The 21276-nt window shown below is 44.2% G+C and overlaps 1 protein-coding gene across 1 annotated transcript; it reads right to left on the minus strand.

Moving 5' to 3' along the window:
* Positions 1 to 413: 413 nt before the first annotated feature.
* On the minus strand, positions 414 to 21067 carry AK2 (adenylate kinase 2). Its single transcript, XM_074305416.1, has 8 exons — positions 20800 to 21067; positions 12217 to 12342; positions 9172 to 9282; positions 8937 to 9031; positions 4726 to 4798; positions 3868 to 4063; positions 1762 to 1816; positions 414 to 1334 (listed from the first exon to the last, which is right to left on the minus strand). Exons 1-7 carry the CDS (start codon positions 20899 to 20901, stop codon positions 1788 to 1790), a joined length of 732 nt encoding a protein of 243 aa, XP_074161517.1. The 5' UTR covers positions 20902 to 21067; the 3' UTR covers positions 414 to 1334; positions 1762 to 1787.
* Positions 21068 to 21276: the final 209 nt, after the last annotated feature.

Genomic DNA, 21276 nt, shown 5'->3' on the forward strand with positions numbered 1-21276 from the left:
TGGAGGGGCATAATGGAGTACAAACTCTGAGTCCTACTAGTCTGAGGAACCTTGACATAAAAGACCAGAACAAAACCAGCTAACCCAGACTCCACTCAGATTTGGAGAAGATCCCAACCAGGTTGGCTATGAAGTGAGGAAAAGTTTGACCACAGCAACTCACAAAGGCTTTCTTTGTCAAGGCAGGAGTGATGTATTTAGAAAACATCAAAAATAAGGATTTCCACAAACTCAAGGTCAACTGAGGTCTAAGTTTTCAGCACTTAGCAAAAATCTAAGTAAAGGCTCTTACACACACACAGGCTTCAGCCTTCAGTGGTAAATGAGTTACTGCCAAAAAGCACACAAACCCAACTCAGAATCCAGTGCTACATCCATCCCCCCCCCCACCCGAGACAACATCACCAAAGGGCTACAAATGATTATTACATTTTATTGATTCCAGGGCCAAAAAAGAGCAGCATTTGGTCAGTTAAAGGTGAAAGGCACCTTGTTTTTTAAAAACAAAACACACCACCACAGGACTGTTGTGTTTCAGCCTCAAGAGTTGCAGGAGGAAGGAATTTCTTTGGAATGAGACAATCTTCAAAGTTGGTTTGTTTTTTTTTAAAGGAAATAAAAAGGATTCTTTACAGTGTAGAAAGAAGGCAAGAATAGAGGATGCACACTTGCAGATAGCAACTTATGATGGCTTTTCCCTTGAGATTAATGGAGTTAGTATCAGAGGTAAGTAAAACGGGAGGAATCAGCTGGCTTCACATAAATCTTATGAGTTCCATTAAATGTAATGTGTCCAGCCACCCTTCTCACAGAGATTCCTCACCAAACATGGGGACTGTTATTTGGTCACATTATGTGGGGTGTTAAGGTCAGCAACCAAAACCTACCCTGTTATGAGGTACAGAACAGAGAGGAGGCAATGGGGGAGTTACTGCTCTCCCCATCTGGCAAGCTTAGAGGTCCATAAATGACAACTGAGGTCTTAGGTCAATGGCTTTTCCATTACAATCACATTCCTGGATGAAAGGTAACTGTGCCCAAGGGATCCTGTAGGATTAATACTAGGCCTTCCTCCTCTTTGCCACACCCTCCACCTTGGGAGCTTTAAAAATATAAACCCTCTCCCCACAACATACCCTCCCATCTAGCTACTATTTATAAAACTCCCACTTGAATGGGGAAAAACGACCCCACTAAAGCAATTGCCCCCCAATTTGTATCCTTTCTTGTTCCTCGCCAACCCCTCCCTTCTGCCCAGCACTTTTAAAAGCCTGGACTCTTGCTCTGAAGTTGGTCAGCAATGGTGTGGTCTTGCCTGGCCTGCAGTCATTTGGCTGAAATAAAGAAAAGGAAACATGAGAAGACAAAGTGCATTAAAAGCCAGACAACCAAGCAAAGCAGAATGAGGCCTACAGGCCCAAGCTGCCCGTCAGCCAGGGCTAACCCCACGTGCTCACCACTAGGCGAACGCTGGGCCCTGGTTCAGCAGGGGAAGGACCAAGGAAAACCCAACTCGGTGTTTTGGGATTCCTTCCAGAGACGGAATCACAAGGAGGTCTCAAGGCTGGCTTGGCTACTTACTCCCCCAGCCACTTCCCAGCTCTGGGCCCATTTCCTCATCTGTTAATGGAAGGGCTGGACTCCCTGCCCAGAGCTCTCCCAGCTGCCACCCTCTCATTACTGTGTTCAGCGGGCAGTGTTCAGGTGGTGGAAGAAGGAAGGCCAGAAGAGCCAGCTTGGGATCCCAGCCCCGCTACTTACTACTTGTGTGGTCTCAGGCGAGTCCCTTAATTTCTCTGGTCCTCAATTTTCTCACCTGCAAAACAAAGGGGTGGGGATGGAGGCTCTCAAAGGTCCCTTCCGGGTCTAGATGACAAGTAGCTTGGCAAATATCTATAATGTTCAGGGAGCATCGTGCTAGACCCTGGGAAGATACAAAGTTGGGACAGGACCTGGTCCCTGCCCTCATGGGGCTCTGTCAGAAGAGAAAAAAACTGGTAACTGGCCCTAATTCTTCACTCCTGAGCTAGGAAACCAAGTATTTTTACAGGCAAGGAAACTGAGAGCAAGTGAGGTGAGGGCCCACAGTCCTGGCAAAGCAAATGGTGGGTAGGCTCGTCCGGGGCTCTTGCCCTGGTCCAGGCCCTCCCCATGTGGACCCAGAGCTGTCCCTGAAGGTCTGTGCACACGTCTGGGCCTGGAGAGAGAAGCCTTGGCCAGGGACGCTGAGCCAGCCAGCCTGCTGGAGAAATCACGTGGATGCCTGTTTCCAGCCAGGCACAGGAGCCCAAGGTCTTTTGGCCAGGAGTCTGACCCTTGGCAGGGGCTGAGGGAAGAGGGAGGAACAAGGTCTCTTTAGTCAAGACTGTTTTTCTTTCACTTTTGTCCTTTCGGTAAACTTACTAATCATGTGTTTTCCAGTAAGTAGACATTGTAAGGCTGAGTTTCACTTCTGAGTGAGAGGATTTTAGCCTTCAGAGCAAAAGTCAGATAAGAAGCGTGGAAGGGCACACAAGCACACTCAGACCAGACAGAGGGCCCACTAGGCCAAGTGACAAGGTCGAGCCTTCTGGTAACCCAGAGACAAAGAGGGAAGACCTTGGGGCTGGGAACTGAGGCCATGCTGCAGTGAATCAGCAGACTAAATGGAGGAAGGACAGCCAGTGGTATTCACTGCTCCAACTACTGACCTGAAAATGGGTTTTTCAGAACCTGCCTTTTCTAGGTCTCACAGCAGAGTTCATTATTTCAAATGAAACAAGCCCAGGGATGGGAAGCCCAGAGCTTCAGAGGGAAGAGGCTGGCGCAGAGAGAAGTCTGCACTTCCTGCCATCCCGGGGAAGGGGGCTGCTTTGAAGTGAAAGGATCAATCACTTCATCTACGTTTTCTCACAATCAGTCACCAAAACAGAACAGCTCCTTTACAAGGCCTTTTGGAGTAAGGTCATTACCAGAATGCGTACCAGATAAAATGGGAGTCACCCAGGCGGGAGCCTCAAGTTCCAGTCACAGCCGCACACTTAGCCCTTGTGTGTCTTTGGGCAAGTGACAGGAGCTCCACCAGCTCCTCCCTCACAGTGAGGGTCCCTCACTGCTCTAGATCCTCCTGGCTACAATTCCCCCTGCTGGTCCCTGGCCACCACATGCCGACAGTCTGACCCAGGACTAGGTTCTTGGCTGGCCCCATAGCAGCCTCTGTAACAGTCACATCCTTTCCTCTGCTGGCTTTCAGAACTTCTGTGTCAGCAGGTTCATTCAAAAAATATAGAGGGCAGGATTAGGTGGGGTATCCCATCTATTGTGATCTTAGGGTTGGGCCATGACAATCCTAGCTCTATGTAATCCACTTTCTCTCTCAGGGCCTCAGTTGACTTACACAAAGGGGCTGTCCAAGATGGTCCTTTGTATCCCCCCCTCCAAGGCCAGGTAATTGGGGGTGCCTGACCCCGAGTTGTACAGCTAGGAAGTGTGAAGTGTCTGAGGCCGGATTTGAACTCGGGTCCTCCTGACTTCAGGGCTGGGGCTCTATCCCTTGGGTGGTTCAGAACAGTCACCGACTCAGCAGACAATACCCAGACTAAGGATGTCCTAAAGGTCTTCTCCTCTGGCCAACACTCCCTCTTTCTCCCGCTCACTCTCTCACACATACACACGTGAGAACCACCACATATAAATGGATGACGACAGTTGTGCACAGGTACACATGCCGAAGAAATGGTCAAGTGCTTATTTAATTAAGAGCTTGAACACTGTGTCTTCCTGGCAGGGCCGAGCCTCACTCTGAACTCTCCCCCAAACAGAGACAGAAGGAGGATCAAGCGGTCCCCATGGGAACAGACCCTTAGATAAATATAATCACATCTTTACATGTTGCTTTGGAGAAGGCTGCCAGGATGCTGGCAAACACCACATCTGGGGACTGAGACGCATCCACTGCTGAATGGATCCCTCTTTTACTGTAGTACTTCACCAGGGGGGTAGTCTGGGAGTGGTAGGCCTTCAGGCGGGTTTGCAACGCAGCTTCGTTATCATCAGAACGTCGAATCAAAGGCTCCCCAGTGATCTGGGAACAGGAAGAAGGCAGTAAGCAAGACAGGCCTGCAATGCAAACTGATTCCCATCTCCCATCCCCCCTGTGATTCTTGTCCTTCCGTTCTTCTTCATAACGTCACAATGGAAAACCACCATCCCAAAGCCCTGGCCCTCCTACTCACTACCTGTATGATCTGGGGTGAGTCCTCTACCTCCTCACCTGAGAACAAGGGAGCTGAATGCACGATCTCTAAGCTTGCCCCAGCAATCTGAGGCTAGCTCTTCTTCACAACTTTAGATCCTCTCTGCTATTTTTTTTGAATAAGACCAACCTGGTTCAGGAAATCTGCCTGCAAATAAGGCTGCCTCTGACCACCAGGAGCTTATGTACCAGGTAAGGGAGGATTGAGGATTTGCATGAGTGCTCTCCAGGCCTGAAATCTACTGCTCCCCAAGGTTAAACTCAAAACACTGTATTTTCCAAATGTAAAGGTCAATACAAGATTGTTAACTTCCAAAGATGCTTCTAGCTTTCTCAAGATTCTTCATTTCTACACTGAACTCCTTTCTCTGAACTCTCCAATCTTAATTTTTTTTTTTTTTTTTAGGGAAGGTTCAGGAAAAACTTCAGACACAAAGTATTCCCAGGCATCTAAAAGAAAACCAGGAATCTATCTCCACCAATCTACATACATCATCCTTCATGTGCTGCTTCGGGGGGTTGAATTCTTCATGGTAGGACCGGCCACTTGCAGGATGGATCAGCCTGAAAAATGTTAAATGATCAAAAACAAAAAAACCCTTGGTCCCTGGATGTAATTAAAAAATAACTTTAGATAATTTAGTAAACTTTCTGAGAACATGTATTTAAACAAAGAATACCCTTTGGATGAAAAATGTAAACAGTAATTCTAAAGATAATAATAGTAATAGTCTAAACCCAAAAGATGTTACAAGAAACACACTGAAAAGCAGCCATATCAGAGTGGATGGGGCATTAGAGTCAGGAAGATTGGGCTCAAGCCTACTCTAGTCACTCACTGTAAACTGTATCCCAGTTTTCTCATCTGTAAAATGAAGGGAATGAACTTAAAAACCACAAAAGTTCCTTTTACCTCTAAAATCCATGATCCTATCACATGTCTCAAAAACAATAATCCTCAAGGTTTTATTATTATTATTTTTAAAGAAATTTGGCAACATAATAAAATGCAAAACCGACAACTTTGATTACTTTACATGAAAAAGTTTTTGCACAAACAAAAACAATTTTGCACAAGCAAGATTAAAAGAGGAAGTACAAGGCGATTTTAGAAAGGCCTGGAAAGTTACATGAACTGATGCTGAGCAAAACAAGCAGAACCAGGAATATATTGTACAAAGTTTGACAGCAAGACTGTGTGATGATCAAGTATAAATGACTTGGTTCTTCTCAGTGGTTCAGTGATTCAAGGCAATCCCATCCAATAAATTTGGATATAAAACACTTATTTGCATCCAGAGAGAGAATTATGGAGACCGAATGAAAATCAACATGTTTATTTTTTCTTTTTGTTCTAGTTTTTTCCTTTTGTGGTTTTTCCCTTTTGTTCTGATTTTTCTCTCTCAATTCACAAATACACATTTTAAAAAATTAAAGAACCAAGTATAACAAGAAAAAAAAAAAAAAGCAATTAAAAAAAATAAATTTGACCAAGCTGTCTTTGAAACTACATTTAAGGGAAACTTTTTTTGGCTCAATTTGCATTTTTTATCGTTGAAACATAGATTAGAAAACAAATTTATCTACATCTGTACCTGTTTTGTTAACAACTACCAAGGCTCTGCCTGACCCGCAGAATTAATTGCCTCCTCTATTACAATCCAAATCAATGGCTTCCTTTGTCAACAGTTCCATTAGCAGGTAAGATAGATACCTGGGGTGGGTGTCATGAGTATTCTTCAGAGTAAAGCTGAGAAGCTGGGGGCAGGTGAACAGAAGGCTCCTGATGGACAATAGCATGGTGCTTCCCAGCTTCAAAGCACCCAGAGAACAGAAACAAGAACTCCTCCCCACCTCAGCTCTCTGGCATTCCTCAGATCCGGAAGGACTGTCCCTCACACATTTCTGGGGGGCGAACTAAGTGCAGCAGAGCCACTAGTGCAGTGCCCCGTGGTCTGAGCCTCGGCTTTGCCATTGTCTATGATTCTTCCCAAGTATCCGAATCCCTTGGGCTCCAATTTCTCCAGCTGCAGAATGGGGAAGCTGAACCACACTCTTTATAAGACTCTTCCCAACTTCACCTCCCATTATTAATGGCTGGCCTTCCCCTGGCAAGGTTTACACCCCGGAGAGCCCCAGGCAGTTACTCACTCCCAATGCCGTGGAAACACAGCTGGATGGGCTCCTCCCTGCAGGAACAGGCTCCAAACCCTGCTCAGACTGAGGCCACTCCCAGGCCTTTCAGAGGCTGGCCAGAGCAGTTTTTTGTGACATTCGCCCCTGTACTCCTGAGAGTATAGCTCTGATTCCATGCCCAGGGACACCCTCACAGGAGGGCTTTCTGACCCTTCAGTTTCTCTTTCTCTACAAGGGGACTCTCACTGCACAGCAGAGGGGAAACCGCCAACCCAACCAAGAAATCATGTCGAGTGTCAAGTGCTAAATGAAGAAATGATGCCATGAATACAGACCCAATACTGACAGAGTGACCTCCCTGCTGCTACCTCACTTTTTGTTTAAATAGTCACTCATAACTTTCAACAGGGTCTAGACAGGCAATACCCAAGCCTCTTAACTTTCATTGTGCATTTATTAATGTTTCAGTTCTAGATTTCCTATTGTCCAAGAAGGGACATTTCCTTCTCAATCTGCCCCTGATCACCTCAAATTGCCAACAAGGCCCAAATGTGTGTATGTTCCCTCTGCCCCTCCTCGTTTCTGACCCACCTCCACCCAACTGGGTGGACAAGAGAAGACCACTGAACTGGGATCAGAAGACTTATGCCCCAAACTTGACTCAGACAATTCCCAGACAAGGGCTAGCCTGCTGTGAAATGAGATAATTGGATTAAATGAGCTCCAAGGGTCCCTACTTATTCAGCTGTCCAGCAGAGGAAAAGCTAGTCCTCTGGGGCTCTTCTTCCCCCCTCAGGCTCTCAGCTTCCTGGTTACCAAGTCCTCCTGGTTTTTTCCTCCCAAATTCTGCTGTGACACTTTTTGAGTGACTTTGGAAGTGTTCCTTAATCTGCCTGAACCTCAGTATCCTTACCTGCAAAGTCCACGCAATGATATTTAGACTTAGTTATTGACTTAGTACCTATTAGGGAGTGAGCCAAAAACAAAAGATTTTTTGGAAAGTCTGCTCAAGCTGCTTTCATTCTGCGAGCATATGCTGGTATTTTACAATGCTTCCTATCACTGATCATAATTTCATGCCAGTTATACTCCTCTGGGTGCTCTGGAGGATGTTCACTGATTGGGTATGAGCAGGGCCAAGGTTCAGGCTGGGAGCCTCCCCCTCCCAAGCCTTCTATTGCCGTTGGGTTAGGAAGCCCTGGCTTGTTCTGGCTGCCATGTGATTGAAGCTCAAGCTCTAGAAATCAGTGCCCCACAGAAGCCTAGCTCACACTGGGCTCTCAACAAAGAGGACTTCATGCGGCTTGTTAAGAGTTTGTGCAGTGTTTTCTCTTTGGAGTGTGGGGCAAGAATACTGTCTTTTACTTCTATATTCTGTGATGTTTAGCATAGTGCTGGGCACACAGGAGACAATTAATGCTTGTAGACTGTTTGAAACAAAAACTCTTTTCTCACTGGAGCTGGTTTTTCCTAGTTTTTAGCTCCCATTAAAACAGCAGTCCTTAATGATGCCTTCAGTTTCACTTCTTTTTGGTCTGTGGGCCTGCCAACAAATACTACATCTACTAAAAATACATGGTGCTAGGCACTGGATTTACAAAGTTATATCAAACTTAGCTCCTGTTCTATAAAAGTTTACTAGAAATAGTTGGTGAAATAAGACAAGAAACATCTTAATGATAATTAAAAATACAAGTGTAATTTACTATACAGACCACACCTGGAAATTCTCTGAAAGGGTTTTAATTGATACAGTTGCTTCACTATTGGGATCCTTCCCTACCACTTCAGGACTTCCTAATTAGAAAACCAGGACTCGATTTCTTGATCTACTCTCCACCCCTCCATCAGGAAGCAAACTATCTCCTATCTTCTATCTCCAGCTAGAACGACTCCTGCTTCAGGTGGGGCTAATTGGCGATAAGCCCTGGCCAAGACCAAATTCCTGCTTCTGGGTCAATTAAGAGGGGCCCACCCTCTTATGGATAATTCTAGAGAATCTGTCCTACCCTCAGCTGCTTGCCATCCCTTCCCCTGCCTGAGCAAATCCTGGCACTATGTGCTGAACGAATCCACTCACTGATTCATATTCCATCTCTGAGGTTCTTGCAGCATCCACCCCAGAGCCGGCTCCTGAGCATCTACAGAAATCCCCTTGACAAGCCAGACCTCTAACATTGTAACAGGACACTAAGAGATTCTGACTTCCTAAGAATAAACTTAGGGACTGGAGAGAGCCAGGGCTGGGAGCACGAAGCCCCCATTTCTCTAACTGACACCTAGGCTGGAACTAGAGCAGTCCCTGATTCCTTGTTCCTTGACCTCATAAAGGACGCCCAGAGCAGGACTACAAGTATAGCCACTTTCACAGATTGAAACCAGCTCAGCAAATCTCTGTACTCTCAGGACAAAACCAAGATGGAGCAGAACTTCTTGTTCCAACAGTAGTCTTTAAAGGGGTCTGTGTACTACTACACCTTGCTCAGGACTGACAAAGAGAGGTCTGCAAGCAGGGGTTTGAGGAATTAAATAAATGGGGAGGGTGGGGGGCAGGGAAAGTGAATACCTTCCTGTGATTCTCCGGATAAGCAGAGAGTCGGCGATGTTGAACTCAATGACTGAATCTAGTTTTTCTTTCCTCTTGTCCATGAGGTCATCAAGCTGCAAGAGAGTAAGGGTGACGCTGCACTTAAGCCTCTAGGGTTGTGACATGACCCCTCTTCTCTTCAGAAAAGTCTGGAATGTTAAAAGCGCCAGCAGACCTCCCTCCCACTCGGGGGCCACAAAACGAATCCACCTACCATTTCCGCCTGTCTCACTGTCCGAGGGAAGCCATCTAAGAGAAAGCCGTTCTTGCAAGGAGGGCTGTCTAAGTTCTTCTCAATCAATTCCACAACCATGTCATCACTCACCTGAAAGACAAAGAAGAAACAATACTTTGCTGACAGAACGAGTAGGTTAAAACACGCACAGTGGTAAGCAAGCAAAGTGTAAAAGCAGAAGACAGTTCCTGGCTCACACTCTGACTGGGGTGGGGTCAATACCTACGGAGGCTTCAGGTGGAAAGCCCAGGAATTCTTGGGGCACTACAAAGAGGGAACCTGGAGCGGACTGGCCCACTGCCACTGGGAAGAGGGAAGCGGGCCTAAGGGGAGGGACAGGGCAAGGATTCCAGACGCTCCTGGGGGTAGCCAACAAGGGCAAGGAGCCCTGGAAGGGAAGGGGGAGCAGAGATGAGCTGCCCTAGGTGGGGGAGGGCACTCAAGCGCTTCAGGCCCAATTATTAAACATTTACACAACATCCTTGACCTTAGTGTTCCCCAAAGAGCTCAGAATAAAACTGAGAAAACAGAAGTGAGTTTCTCTGATAGATCCAACTATCTGTCTGATAGTAATTCTGTCTGAACCTCATGAGGTAGTGCCTTCCCACCTCCAGGGCCGGCCATGCCATGCCAGGTCTCTAATTTCTGCGCTTTGGGTCTTTACACTTCTGGTCCCAGAGTCTGCTGGGCTGGGAGGGACTTGATGCCTTGGGTCAGGCCAGTGCTGTGGATTTCATATAAATGTGGGCCGAAAGGCAGGGAACAAGGAATACTCCTGTGATTACCTGTGGTAATGCAGGTAACATGGCAGTTTAGAAATCATCGAGCTTCCTCCCTTTCAAAAAATACAATTACAAAGAAAACAAGCTGAATGATCATTTCCTGAAGTCAGCTGTCCAAGGCCATACAGGTAGTAGCCACAGAGCAGGAATTCAAATGCAGACAGGAGGAACTCTGCCACTACTTTATGGGGAGATGGAAAAAACCATCCCCAAAATACATTTCACCAAAATTTAAATGAACTGGAGAGCCTAAGTTTAAGCAGGCCTGCTGCATAACAAAAGTTGTTCCATGACACTTTTCTTAACTGCCACAAAGGGGCTGCTAGCCTGCCAGCTAATACTCTGATCTGCCAGATCAATTCGACTCAAGGGCAAAGTACAAACTTGGAGAGTAGGGAACACTAGAGATAAACACTGATGCCATATCCCCAAAGGCCTTTCTACTAAGCACCAAAGTCCACAATGGCCTTCCAACGTGACTCAAGGCCATACAAACAAGAGGCAGAGATGGGGGAAAGAAAAAAAAGAGCCCAAATCAGTATTAAAAACTCTTGGGTACAGCTTATTTCAAAGGGAAGTGATAATGTAGCAAGTACAGAATTTTGAGTTAGAAAGGACCTTGGCCATCACCTAGTAAAACTCCCTCATCTGAGGCCCCATCCTTTACAATCCCAATAAGGAGTCATCTAGTCTTGACCTGAATTCACACTTCAAGTTCGGGGGGTATGTCAATGCTACCCAAGGAAGCCCGTTCTGCAGTCAGCTCGGACTGATAACAAGCTGTTTCTTGGAGGACTTCTGAAAGGGCACTAGATTTGGGTCAAAGGTACCTTGGGTCTTGAGTCCGATAAGGACTACCTGCATAACCTTAGGCAAGCCTGTATCTAAGTCTTCTAAGGCCCACTCCAGCTATCTGATTAAGTCAAAATCTGCTTCCTTTTAATTCCTTCTAACTTGACCTCCTCCTGTCCACTGGGGCCAGATGATAACCCTCAATGGTCCAGTCACCAAGGGTTCTTTTTTCAGGAAAAGGGAAATCTCTAAAATGCCTCCATCCAATAGTCTAGGAAGTCAAAATTTACTAGAAACAAAAGACAAATAAATAAATCTCCTGGAGGCCTAGTCTTGGAATAATCATTGTCATACCTATATTTTCCACATGGTAGATTGTTAAAAATGTTTGCTAACCTTGAATTGAACCACAAATCCTTTAAAATCCATTATAAGAGACCATGTTACTGAAAGATTAAACCAGACAGTAGCATATAATATTAAGAGGAATGCTGGACTTAAGGCAGGAAAACAAGTTTTAATTAGGTGACATACTAGGAATGAAATGCTTAGTAACAACCTCTCATATTTTTTCCTATTTAAAATGAGAGGGGCTGAGATGGAACATAATTTAGCACTCTTTTCAGACTTGGATATCCAATGACTTGAAATGAAAAGGTCTCGAAGGCTACGCTGATACAGTATAAGCTCTGGCAGGTTTTACCAAGTTGTTGTTGTTTGTCTTTTTCTCCAAGAGGACATGGAAGTGAAATGGATTTAAGTGAGGGAAGACACCTGCCTCACTTTCCTATCTGGAGCCATCTGGGTTCAGTGGCCAGATATATATCAGGAGGACTGGAGATGGATGCAACGGGAGCCCTTGCCCTCTTTAAACTAAGTCTTCCACAGGTCTCAGCTTGACTGAGGCTGCACCCATTCAGTATTAAGGCTAGGTAAGAAACGAGGCAAAGAATCTCCTCTTTTACCCAGAAGTGCAAGTTTTAAGTATGGGCTCAGTGAAGTACTGTCCTGCAGCTCACTAGCCTAGCTAAGAGTCTGAGGCTTATCACCAGGAGTCTGGTGCCTAAGTGAACGATACAGAGAAAAAATTAAATTATCCTCTCCTTTGAAGAGCTTACACTCTATTGAGGGAATGCAAATTATGCACAGATTATCAATAAATGCAAACCAGTTTGGGACAAGAGACAGCTGCTGGGGAAGCCAGGGGCCAGCACCACAGAAGTGGTGCATGCAGCTCATGAAGTTAACCCTACTTCATGTGCCAAGGGGACTGGGACGATGACAACAAAAATCAAGGATCTCTTCAAGTCACGGAAACAAAATCTCTCATCCATGGAACTGTTAAGCTACTCATTGAATATGTAGTTTCTCAAAAAAAGCTGAACCAATCAAAGCACAAGTGTCACAAACCCAGCACTGTTGGGCAAGCCCACAAGCCCACCAAACCTACCAGCTTTCCAGCATCCATTGTCTTCTTGAGTCTCTGGCCCAGCTCTGAGCCGGAAGCTACCATGGCTCGCAACATGTCCCCTGTAGCCAAATGGCAAACACAGTAACTTTCAGCCAGCTTGGGAGCCTGCAAGGGGGAGAGCAGGAGGAAGAGAAAAAAATCGAGAAGTTTTAGACAATGACATGCAGGAGGGAACTTTCTCAGACTGGATATTATTTCACGTGCTAGCAGGACATCTAACTAAATAAACCTAGTGGTAGGACATCCAGGTGCCTCACAGAGATGAGTAAAAGAAGGCTGAAGGTTAATAATAATCACTACAAAGTAGTGGAGGCAGGATTTGAACCCAGGTCTCTGCTTAGTAAGCCACTATTCTACAAGAAGAAACTTGAAAGAAGAAATGTCATGGCTTAACAGATAGATGGGGAAAATCACAAAATCTCAAAAGGGAAATCTTAGGGATCAGCTGATTCAAAAAGAATCTGAGGCAGGGAGGAAGCTTCTCTATAGTATCTCAGGGAGTTGTTATGCCTTTCCATGAAAGGAGGCAGGTCTTCAGGAACAAGGAAGGGGTGTCACAGACAGATGAGGCATTTTTGGGGGGAGCTACTCTTATTTTGAGGACATTTTCCCTTCAATTTAACTGAAATCTGCCTCTTTAACTTCAAACTGATCCTGGTTCTATTCTCTGGGGCCAATGAGAATAAGTTAGTTTCTGCCCCAGATAGCTTTTCAGCTGAACATTGAGTTCAACCCCACTCCCTCCAATTTCTTCTAGGGAATTGTTCCCAATTCACACAATCAATTCTCATCTGACAGCTTTAAATTCCCTTGTCCCCTCCCACCCCCCAAGTGCTTCAGGTTTGTCACTATTCTTCCTAAAATGCAGTGTCAACATGTTCCTCATGTTGCAGATGTGATCAGACCAGGCCCATGACAAATGGACAACGGTCTCCTTGGGTCTGGGTCTGCACCATGCTGCTTCTGTTAGGGTAGTCTAAGACTGCACCAGCTTTTTTCGGTTACTATGTCACACTACCGATTCATAATGAAGTGGCTGTAATCAATTAAAACCAAGTCTTTCCCTTCAAAATCGCTATCTAACTCTACCTCCTTCAGTTGCCATTTGGATTAAAGAACCAGCTATATAAGGGCAGGCCTTTACATTTATCCCTACTAAATTTATTAGTCTTGAATATATTTCCACTGTCTCTTTGGATCATTCAACTCATTAGTGATCCTTTCCAGTTTAGTGCCATTGGCAAATCTGAAAAGCTAGCTATGTGGCCTTGTGGTTAAAGCCAGGGAAGACCTGAATTCAAATCCTGCCAGACTTATGAGCTGTGTAGCTCTGGACAAGTCACTTTACTTCTGTTTCCTTCAGCTTCAACTATAAAGTAGTGAAAATAATAGCATCTACCCAGAGACACCCTCCCCCCCCCATGCTTGAGGAGCAAGTAAAATATTTGTAAAGGGTTTAATACAGGGGCTGTCACACGGCAGATACTCTAAATGTTAGCTACTGAGAGTATGATGCCATATCACTGCTATTTATAAAAATATTGAACAGAATTTAATTGAACCATATGAAACATTAATTAAAACACCTAGTTATAGGATCACAAAATCTGAAGGACACCTAGTAAACCTCTAGGTCTAAACAAATGACTCCTCTAAAAAATGTTTGCAGTGGTTCCCTATTGCCTCTAGACTAAAATGCACATTCTTCAGCTTGGCCTTTGGAGTCCTTCCACAGACTACCTGTAGCCCATCTTTCCAGACTAATTTCACAATATTCACCTTCAAACACTTTTAAGTACCAGCTGTATTTCTGTTTCTAGGACTTGAGCCTCCCTCTCCCACCTGTGAAAAGGTCTGTCCACTTCTAGCTATAACACAGAATCTTTTTACTTCTACTTCCTAGAATCTTTAATTCCTTAAAGAAACCTCTCGGATTTGATCTCCTAGTTTGTGAAGCTTCTCCTGATAAAGCTAATCTGCTTTCTTTCCCTCACATTATCATATAGTTATCTTTTTTCTAACATCACAAAGCTGTTCTTGTCATCTAGCCTGCACCTGAGCCCGAGCCCTTCCTATGATGGAGAAATCTTTCTTTGCCAAGATGGTCAATTCTACCCAACAGCTTTTTTCATTCATCTCACAACTTCCAATTGTTAGTCCTATAACTGAATTAAGGTCACAGAATAAATTTAATCTCCTTTCCACACAATTATCAGATGAAAAATATGTGAAGATAAGTAACAACTAAATTCTTTCATTCAGTCTTAAGTGATGGAATTTGGGACTATGGAGGTTTTTTTCAGGCTAAACACTCCTAGTTCTTTGAGCTGATGCTCTGACTTATAAATTATATTTATAGAAATAAATTTATATTTTTAATTATATATATTATATATAAGTATATAATTATAAATTATAAAAGTCAGAGTTCATTTCATCCAACCTCATCACTTTACTGATGAGAAAATACTCAGAATAAATAAGATCAGTTGCCAACGCCATAAAGACAATAAGTGGCAGTCCCAATATTTAAACCCTGGTCCTAGTGCCCTTTCTTCTATACCTCACTATCTTATAGCCCCCACTTCCCCCAATAAAATAAATTGAAATCCGTATTACAAATTTGTGCTATTCATTCTAGCTTTCAGTTAATAGACTTAAGTCATAGGGATAAATTAAAATGAAAACTGGATTTTTTAAAGTGTTTTTAAAGTGTTAAAAACATTAAATGATCTGAGCAATAACTAAAACCTAGGATCATTGGGCAAGAGAAAGCTTCTCATATCCAACACTCTATATCAAAACAGGACAAAGTTCTGTTAATCTATCTTCTCATTTGTTGGAATCAACTCAAGGGAGAGGCAGTGCTTACTCATGGGACAGAAAAAGCAGAGAAACCACAGAAATGAACTGTCCCAACTGAACCAACTCTCCTATTTTTACCCGCCCCCAAAAGCATGGCTAGAACCCAACTGTCAGTGTTATATTCCAAGGGAATGAGTGCCAAGCTGGCAGGCCAACAAGAGGCTTTGAAAAGGAGGTTTGGGGGACCTAGTGAAAATGTCTGATGGAAACTGATCAGTTTTGGAGCTGGAAAGGACTTTAGAGATCATTTAATCCAATCCCCTTATTTTATAATGGCATGTTATACTTGCTATGAGACCCTGGGCAAGTCACTTAATCCTTGCAAAAACAAAACCAAAAAACCCCCAAGTGACTATAGTCAGGAAGACTGAATGCAATCCCCCAGTAATCTTGCTCCCATGGACCTTTTCTTTTCCATTTACCAAGATTTTAGGTCCTTTTCACCTCATGCTTAAACTACTATTAATTAAATCTCCAAAAGTATAATCCTACATTTAATTTCTTTTCCCTCTATATCAATACAAAATCTTCCTAAAGTATGTATCATCCTATCTATCAAAAGTCTTCCACAGCTTCTCACTCCCCAAAGCAAAGTATAAATTTCTTTGGCCCCTCCATTCAAGACCTTCCATAATTTGCCTCTCTCTCCCTCCAAACTTATTAGAACAGAGGCTTTTGAATTGAAAGGGACTTGTTCAAGGTGACATAGGCAAACTAGCATTCAAATCTAAGCTTCATGAATGCAAATCCAGTGTTGTTGTTGTTTTTTTAATTTCCTATAGCTCTTACACCCACTGTTGCCCCCAAATAACAGGTCCTCCTGCCTCACCATCAATTCTTTTCACAGCCCAGTTCCACAAATCACTTCTACTCATCTTGCTTCACACTCTATTATCTCCCTTTTCCTCCCCCTTATTCACTAGGGTTTCCCCCTCAGCATATCAAGGGTTAAAAAAGGAGACAAGAAAGAACACAACAGTCTCTAGCCTCAGGGTCACAATCTAAAAAGGCAGCTGGGAGAACATGAATGAAAGGTATACAATACCATGTTAGTGTTGGGATAAAGAGGAAAAATTCCCAGAGAGGCTACATGAAATGGATATTGAAGAACGGCCCAGTTGCTCATATGGCTGTTAGCATATACTAAAATTACAGTTCTTTATCCTTATGCATCTATGTATGATTTCCCTAATCAGAGTGTAAAACGTCAAGGGCAGTTTTGTGTTTTTGTATCACCAATATTGCATAGGTATATAAATGCTTAATAATTATTCCTACCAACAACACAATTGCTTGAAATAGCACTACATTAGCACTTGAAATAGTTACATCATTGTAACTCATAGATGGAATAGCTTACATTTTTAGGATATATGAGAAACTCCCTTTAATGCTTTCCAGCTTTTTTTTTTTTTTTCCCTAATAAGTATACCAGAAACATGAATTACTTGATTTACAAAATAGATAGTTGCAAAGAAAGTCATCAGGAGATTAAATATGCCATAGTTTAAGGAAGACTATTTTGAGTCCATTTCAATGATAATCTGGTGTGGAACATGCAGTACATTTGGGAATTGTGGACCCTGACTTTGGATCTTGGCTCCTACACTCTATGGCCATGGAGAAGATTCCTCTCCTCCTCATTTGAAGATAGGGGATAATTCCATGCATCCCACTCCCTCCCTCCCAGAGTTCTCACAGGAATCTTCTTTAAGATATCGTGGTGAAGGTGAGGGAGGTCTGATGGGGACCCAGAGAGAGACCTGACCCTAACCCTGGCTACATGTGTCCCTCCCTTCTAGTCGGGGAGCCGTTGGGCAGGGATCTCATTTTTTTTTTTAGGCCAGTCTCAATTCTCTCATCTGTAAAAGAAGGATAATAATAATCTCTTTCCTCCCTACCTCCAGGGGTTGTTAGAGGGATGAAACTAGGCCAGGAATGATAGCCAAAGTGTCACGAAAGCACAAGGTATCATTAGAAGGAAAAGACTATCACGAAAATAAGTTGGTTTTATTTAATAATACAGACTTGCTTAGAACATAGGCTGTGCTTATGTATTTATTATATAAGACAACTTTGTGGCCAAGAGAACTTATGTAAAGTACACACATGTGAAATACACACTTTCACCTCCCCTCGCTCTGGAATCAGGATTTTATCAGAGTGGATACTGTCACTGCCACAGCTCACAACCCTTTGGTGACTCAAGATGGCATCTGAGAACTTCTGCAGTTGAAAAGTCCTTTGCTCTGCAGCAAGCTGCTGATGAGCCTCTCCACATTCATGGGGGCTGGTCCTTGGAGGATGGGCACACAGCCCAACATCGGTTCTGTACTCAAAGCTAGCTCTGCTACTTACTATCTGGGTGATCTTGGACGAGCCACAGCTTTTCTGGGTCTCAGTTTCTTTATCTGTGTAACAAGGCCAGAGTAGTTGAACTGGAAGATCTCTTCTAGCTCTAAATCTATAATCTTCTGGTAAGACATTAAATCCCACCTAGTGAGCTAGGAGCACCTTTAACCACAATTAGAAATTGGAACAGGACTTTAGTGAATGCAGCGGGGGAAAAAAAACAAAACAAAACAAAAAAACAAAGAAAAGTTTTTACTGTAAAATTTGGACAATTGAGGGACGGGAGACAATAACTATTCTTATGGTCCAGAACTATTTGGGACAGAATTGGGAGAAAGTCAACAGCAACTAGGAACTTTTGGCAAATCCACATACCACTTTTATTTAAGCTGAAGGGGAAAGAATCCATAAACTACATAAGATTGCTTTGCTTGTTAAAGCAGGATAACTCAAGTTTTATATGGGACACTTTTGGAGAAAGTTCATTGTTGTAATGGGGCAGCTAGGTAGTACCACAGTGCATGGCACTTAGATGGCTGGGCCTGGAGTCAGGAAGACTCATCTCAAGTTCAAATCTGACCTCAGACACTCATTCGTCATGTGACCATGGGAAAAGCACTTCCCCCAGTTTGCCTCAGTTTCTCATCTGTATAATGAGCTGGAAAAGGCAATTTGCCAAATGTGGTCATAAAAGACATGATTGAACTCTGAATACTTGTAGTGAAATATTTGCAATTTTAAAACTAGATTTCATATTTATAACAATCATAAAACTTTTGCCAGTTCAGCACTAGAAGATTTAGATATTAAATTTCAGTTTCCTTCTCTGTGTTTATTTAGATTAGTAAGATAAGATTTTTTGATTTTTGAAATTCTAATGATTTTGTTTTAGGATAAAGAGAGAGATGCTATTACTGCATCCAAATGCTAGGTTATTGCTGAGGAGGGTTCTCAGCCACATCAAGCTTAAGAACCACGTATTTGATTTCTCCGGTGTAGCAGGGAGGGAGATGGACTTGAAAGGCATGAGATTTGAGTTTCAAACTCCCCTGAATACTTACTGGCTCTATGATTTTGGAGCAAGAGACTCAACTTCTTGAAGTCTTAAGGGATTCATTCTCTCTCTACCTCAGGAAACTATTACAAATCTTAAATCTTGCAATTTCTGAAAATACTAGCAAGAAAAAAGCCTAACTAAGAAACCACTGATTTGTATGCACCCCGTTGCTACCACCTTCTACACCAATGAGCTTCAGACCTCAGGTTTCTAACCCAGTGTTTGAAGGGTAGGGAGATGTCAACATCTGAGACTCAAACAGAATCTTATTGTCAGTGAAGTAAGTGGTCCAGCCTAAGTCTTCCAAAAGGGCAGTTAAGGATGTGGTAAGGCAACATTCTATTCTTCCACTAAGTATTATCAACAATCTACTCTAGTCTCATCCTTATACTCTCCATCCTTCCAACACTATCTGCCTTATTTGACAAATATTTATTCAATCCTTACTGTGAATCTTGCTCTTAAGGAATTAAAAAATGAAGAAAATTGGACTAGGTGATCTGGAAGATCTTTTCCAACTCTAAAAAAATTTAATGATCCTAGTTAAGTGGGAGCAGGTCGGTCCCCAAGACCCGCACTTTAACCAGGGCTCAGAGTTCTTAGGAAAACCTAGTTCAAGAGACTCGCAGTCCTCATGTCCCAGATGCTTTAACCTGGGTAATGAATAATAGACACCTAGAGAGTCTGAAGATTAGAATCAGAAATCACTCAGTTGCACAACCCAATTCTCCCCAACTCCTATTTTGCAAAGAAGGCCCTTGAGTCATGGTGATTTGGCCAAGGCCAACAATTACCCAGCTTCCTTCACATGTGCTCAGCTTTCCCCATTCCTCTAAGACTTCCCTTTTAACCATTCATTGTCTCAACACTCTACTTTTTACTGGTAAACTTCTTGAAGAAGCTGTCTATTACCATAACCACAATTTCCCACCACTTGTGTACTTTTCCATTTTCTATCACCCTACTGAAAATGACCTCTTCAAGACCTGAAATTCCCAATTCAACAGTGTTTTTTGGTTGACTCTGTTCTTATTCTCTTTATATTCAGCAAACACTTATTAAGAGACAAGCACAGGATGCAAACCCTTGCAGTACAAACTTTGCACTTGAAGTTTACAATCTAATAGGGAGGAAAAACGACAGATACACCTAACTCATAAAAGATACAAAGGAGACAAATTCCTGAAGGAGTAGAGGAAGTGAATCATTTTAATAAGTGAAAGCTGACATTGACACAGCGTTTTCGGGTTTGTAAGCCGTGTAACATACATTACCTCATTGGAGACTTCACTTCAAAAGGCAGCACCTGAACTGGCCCTTAAAGGAAAGAGATTTCAGCAGAGAGGAGGAGGGCGGAGAAAAGAACCAAGTAGAACAGGGACAAAGGCGAGGAGCTGGAGGAAGGAGGGGAAGAACAGAGGAGGGAGAAGTCCAAGTTTTCTAGAATGAGGAGTAGTGGGAATATCAAAGTCAGTTTGACAGTGATGATGATCCCTTGTTCTATTATCTCCCCTCCCTTAGTAGAGACACTATTTCTACTCCTGACTAGCCGCTTTCTTTATTCAACCTGAGGGAGAGCTGCAAAAAGGCAAGTTTAGGTTGGACAGTTCTCCCAACTGTAACACTCCCTCAGGATGAAGCGGGGGTCCCTTTCCTCGAAGAGCTTCCAGCCACGGATGAGGAAGATGCTTCTCCTCGCGCTCACCAAACTTTCCTCTCCCGGCCATCCCCGCAAACACCAACACCTCCCACGAGTTAGAAGTCCAGGCGCTCAGACTCGGTCTCTGCTCCGGTTCCAGACCGCACCTCCATCTTCCCAGAGGACAGCCCCTACAAAGCTCAGCCTCTCTCCTCCCTTCCACCCCTCGCAAAAATATCCTCATACAAAGGCTCTTTAAAAACCACGTTTCCATGTACTTGCTTTCCTTGGTCACTTTATTTTATGCGCTTAAAAACCCAATTTTGAGAATATTCCACAGGTTTCAAGACTGTCACCAAAAGGGAAAAAAAAAAGTGAGGACCGCCCATTTCGGTGCAGGAGGGTCGGGGCTTGGAATCAGGAGGACCCGGGTTCGAATCTCCCTCGGACACTGACAAGCTGGGTCCGTTTTCTCAACCGTATAATGGGAGCGGCCAGCTCTCTCCTGCCCTGACCTCACGCCTCGCTCAGGCGGCCCGGGCTCCTCGCTGCGTCAGAAACTCCGTTACTCCGATTCCGCGCCCTGGGTGCGAGGCCCGCCTCACCCCAGCCCAGCTGACCTTGGGCTCGCCCCGGCCCGGCCGCTCACCTGCGTGCCCTTGCCAGCCCCGGGCGGCCCCAGAAGCACGGCGCGGATGCCCCTGGGCGAGTTCTGCTTCGGCTCCGGCGCCGTGGCCACGCTGGGCGCCATTGTCCCTCACTCGCTGCCTCGACCCCAACACGGTGGTTCCAAGACCTCCAGCAGCCTGGTCCCGCCACGCACGCTACGTTACGTTACGCTACGCCCGCCGCACGTACACCGGTGATGCACCCGCGCCTCAGGCTGCCGGTGGGCCTGGGAGACGTCCATTAAGACTACGGCCCACCCCCAAACCAGCAACAGACATTTCCCTTTACCAATGAAGCTCGGCGGAGTGTAAGACTTCATTTATGATTGGAGAAGACTTCGGGAAGGGGCGGGGCATCTGTGCTTTCGGATGGGAGGGGTTTGCGGAGGACGTGAATTTGCTTAGAGCTGGCTGGCGAGGTGAGGAGGTGTAGACTATAGTTCGAATCCCCATTTGTA

Source organism: Sminthopsis crassicaudata, chromosome 3 (genome assembly GCF_048593235.1).
Source record: "Sminthopsis crassicaudata isolate SCR6 chromosome 3, ASM4859323v1, whole genome shotgun sequence".
Classification (NCBI taxonomy): Eukaryota; Metazoa; Chordata; class Mammalia; order Dasyuromorphia; family Dasyuridae; genus Sminthopsis; species Sminthopsis crassicaudata.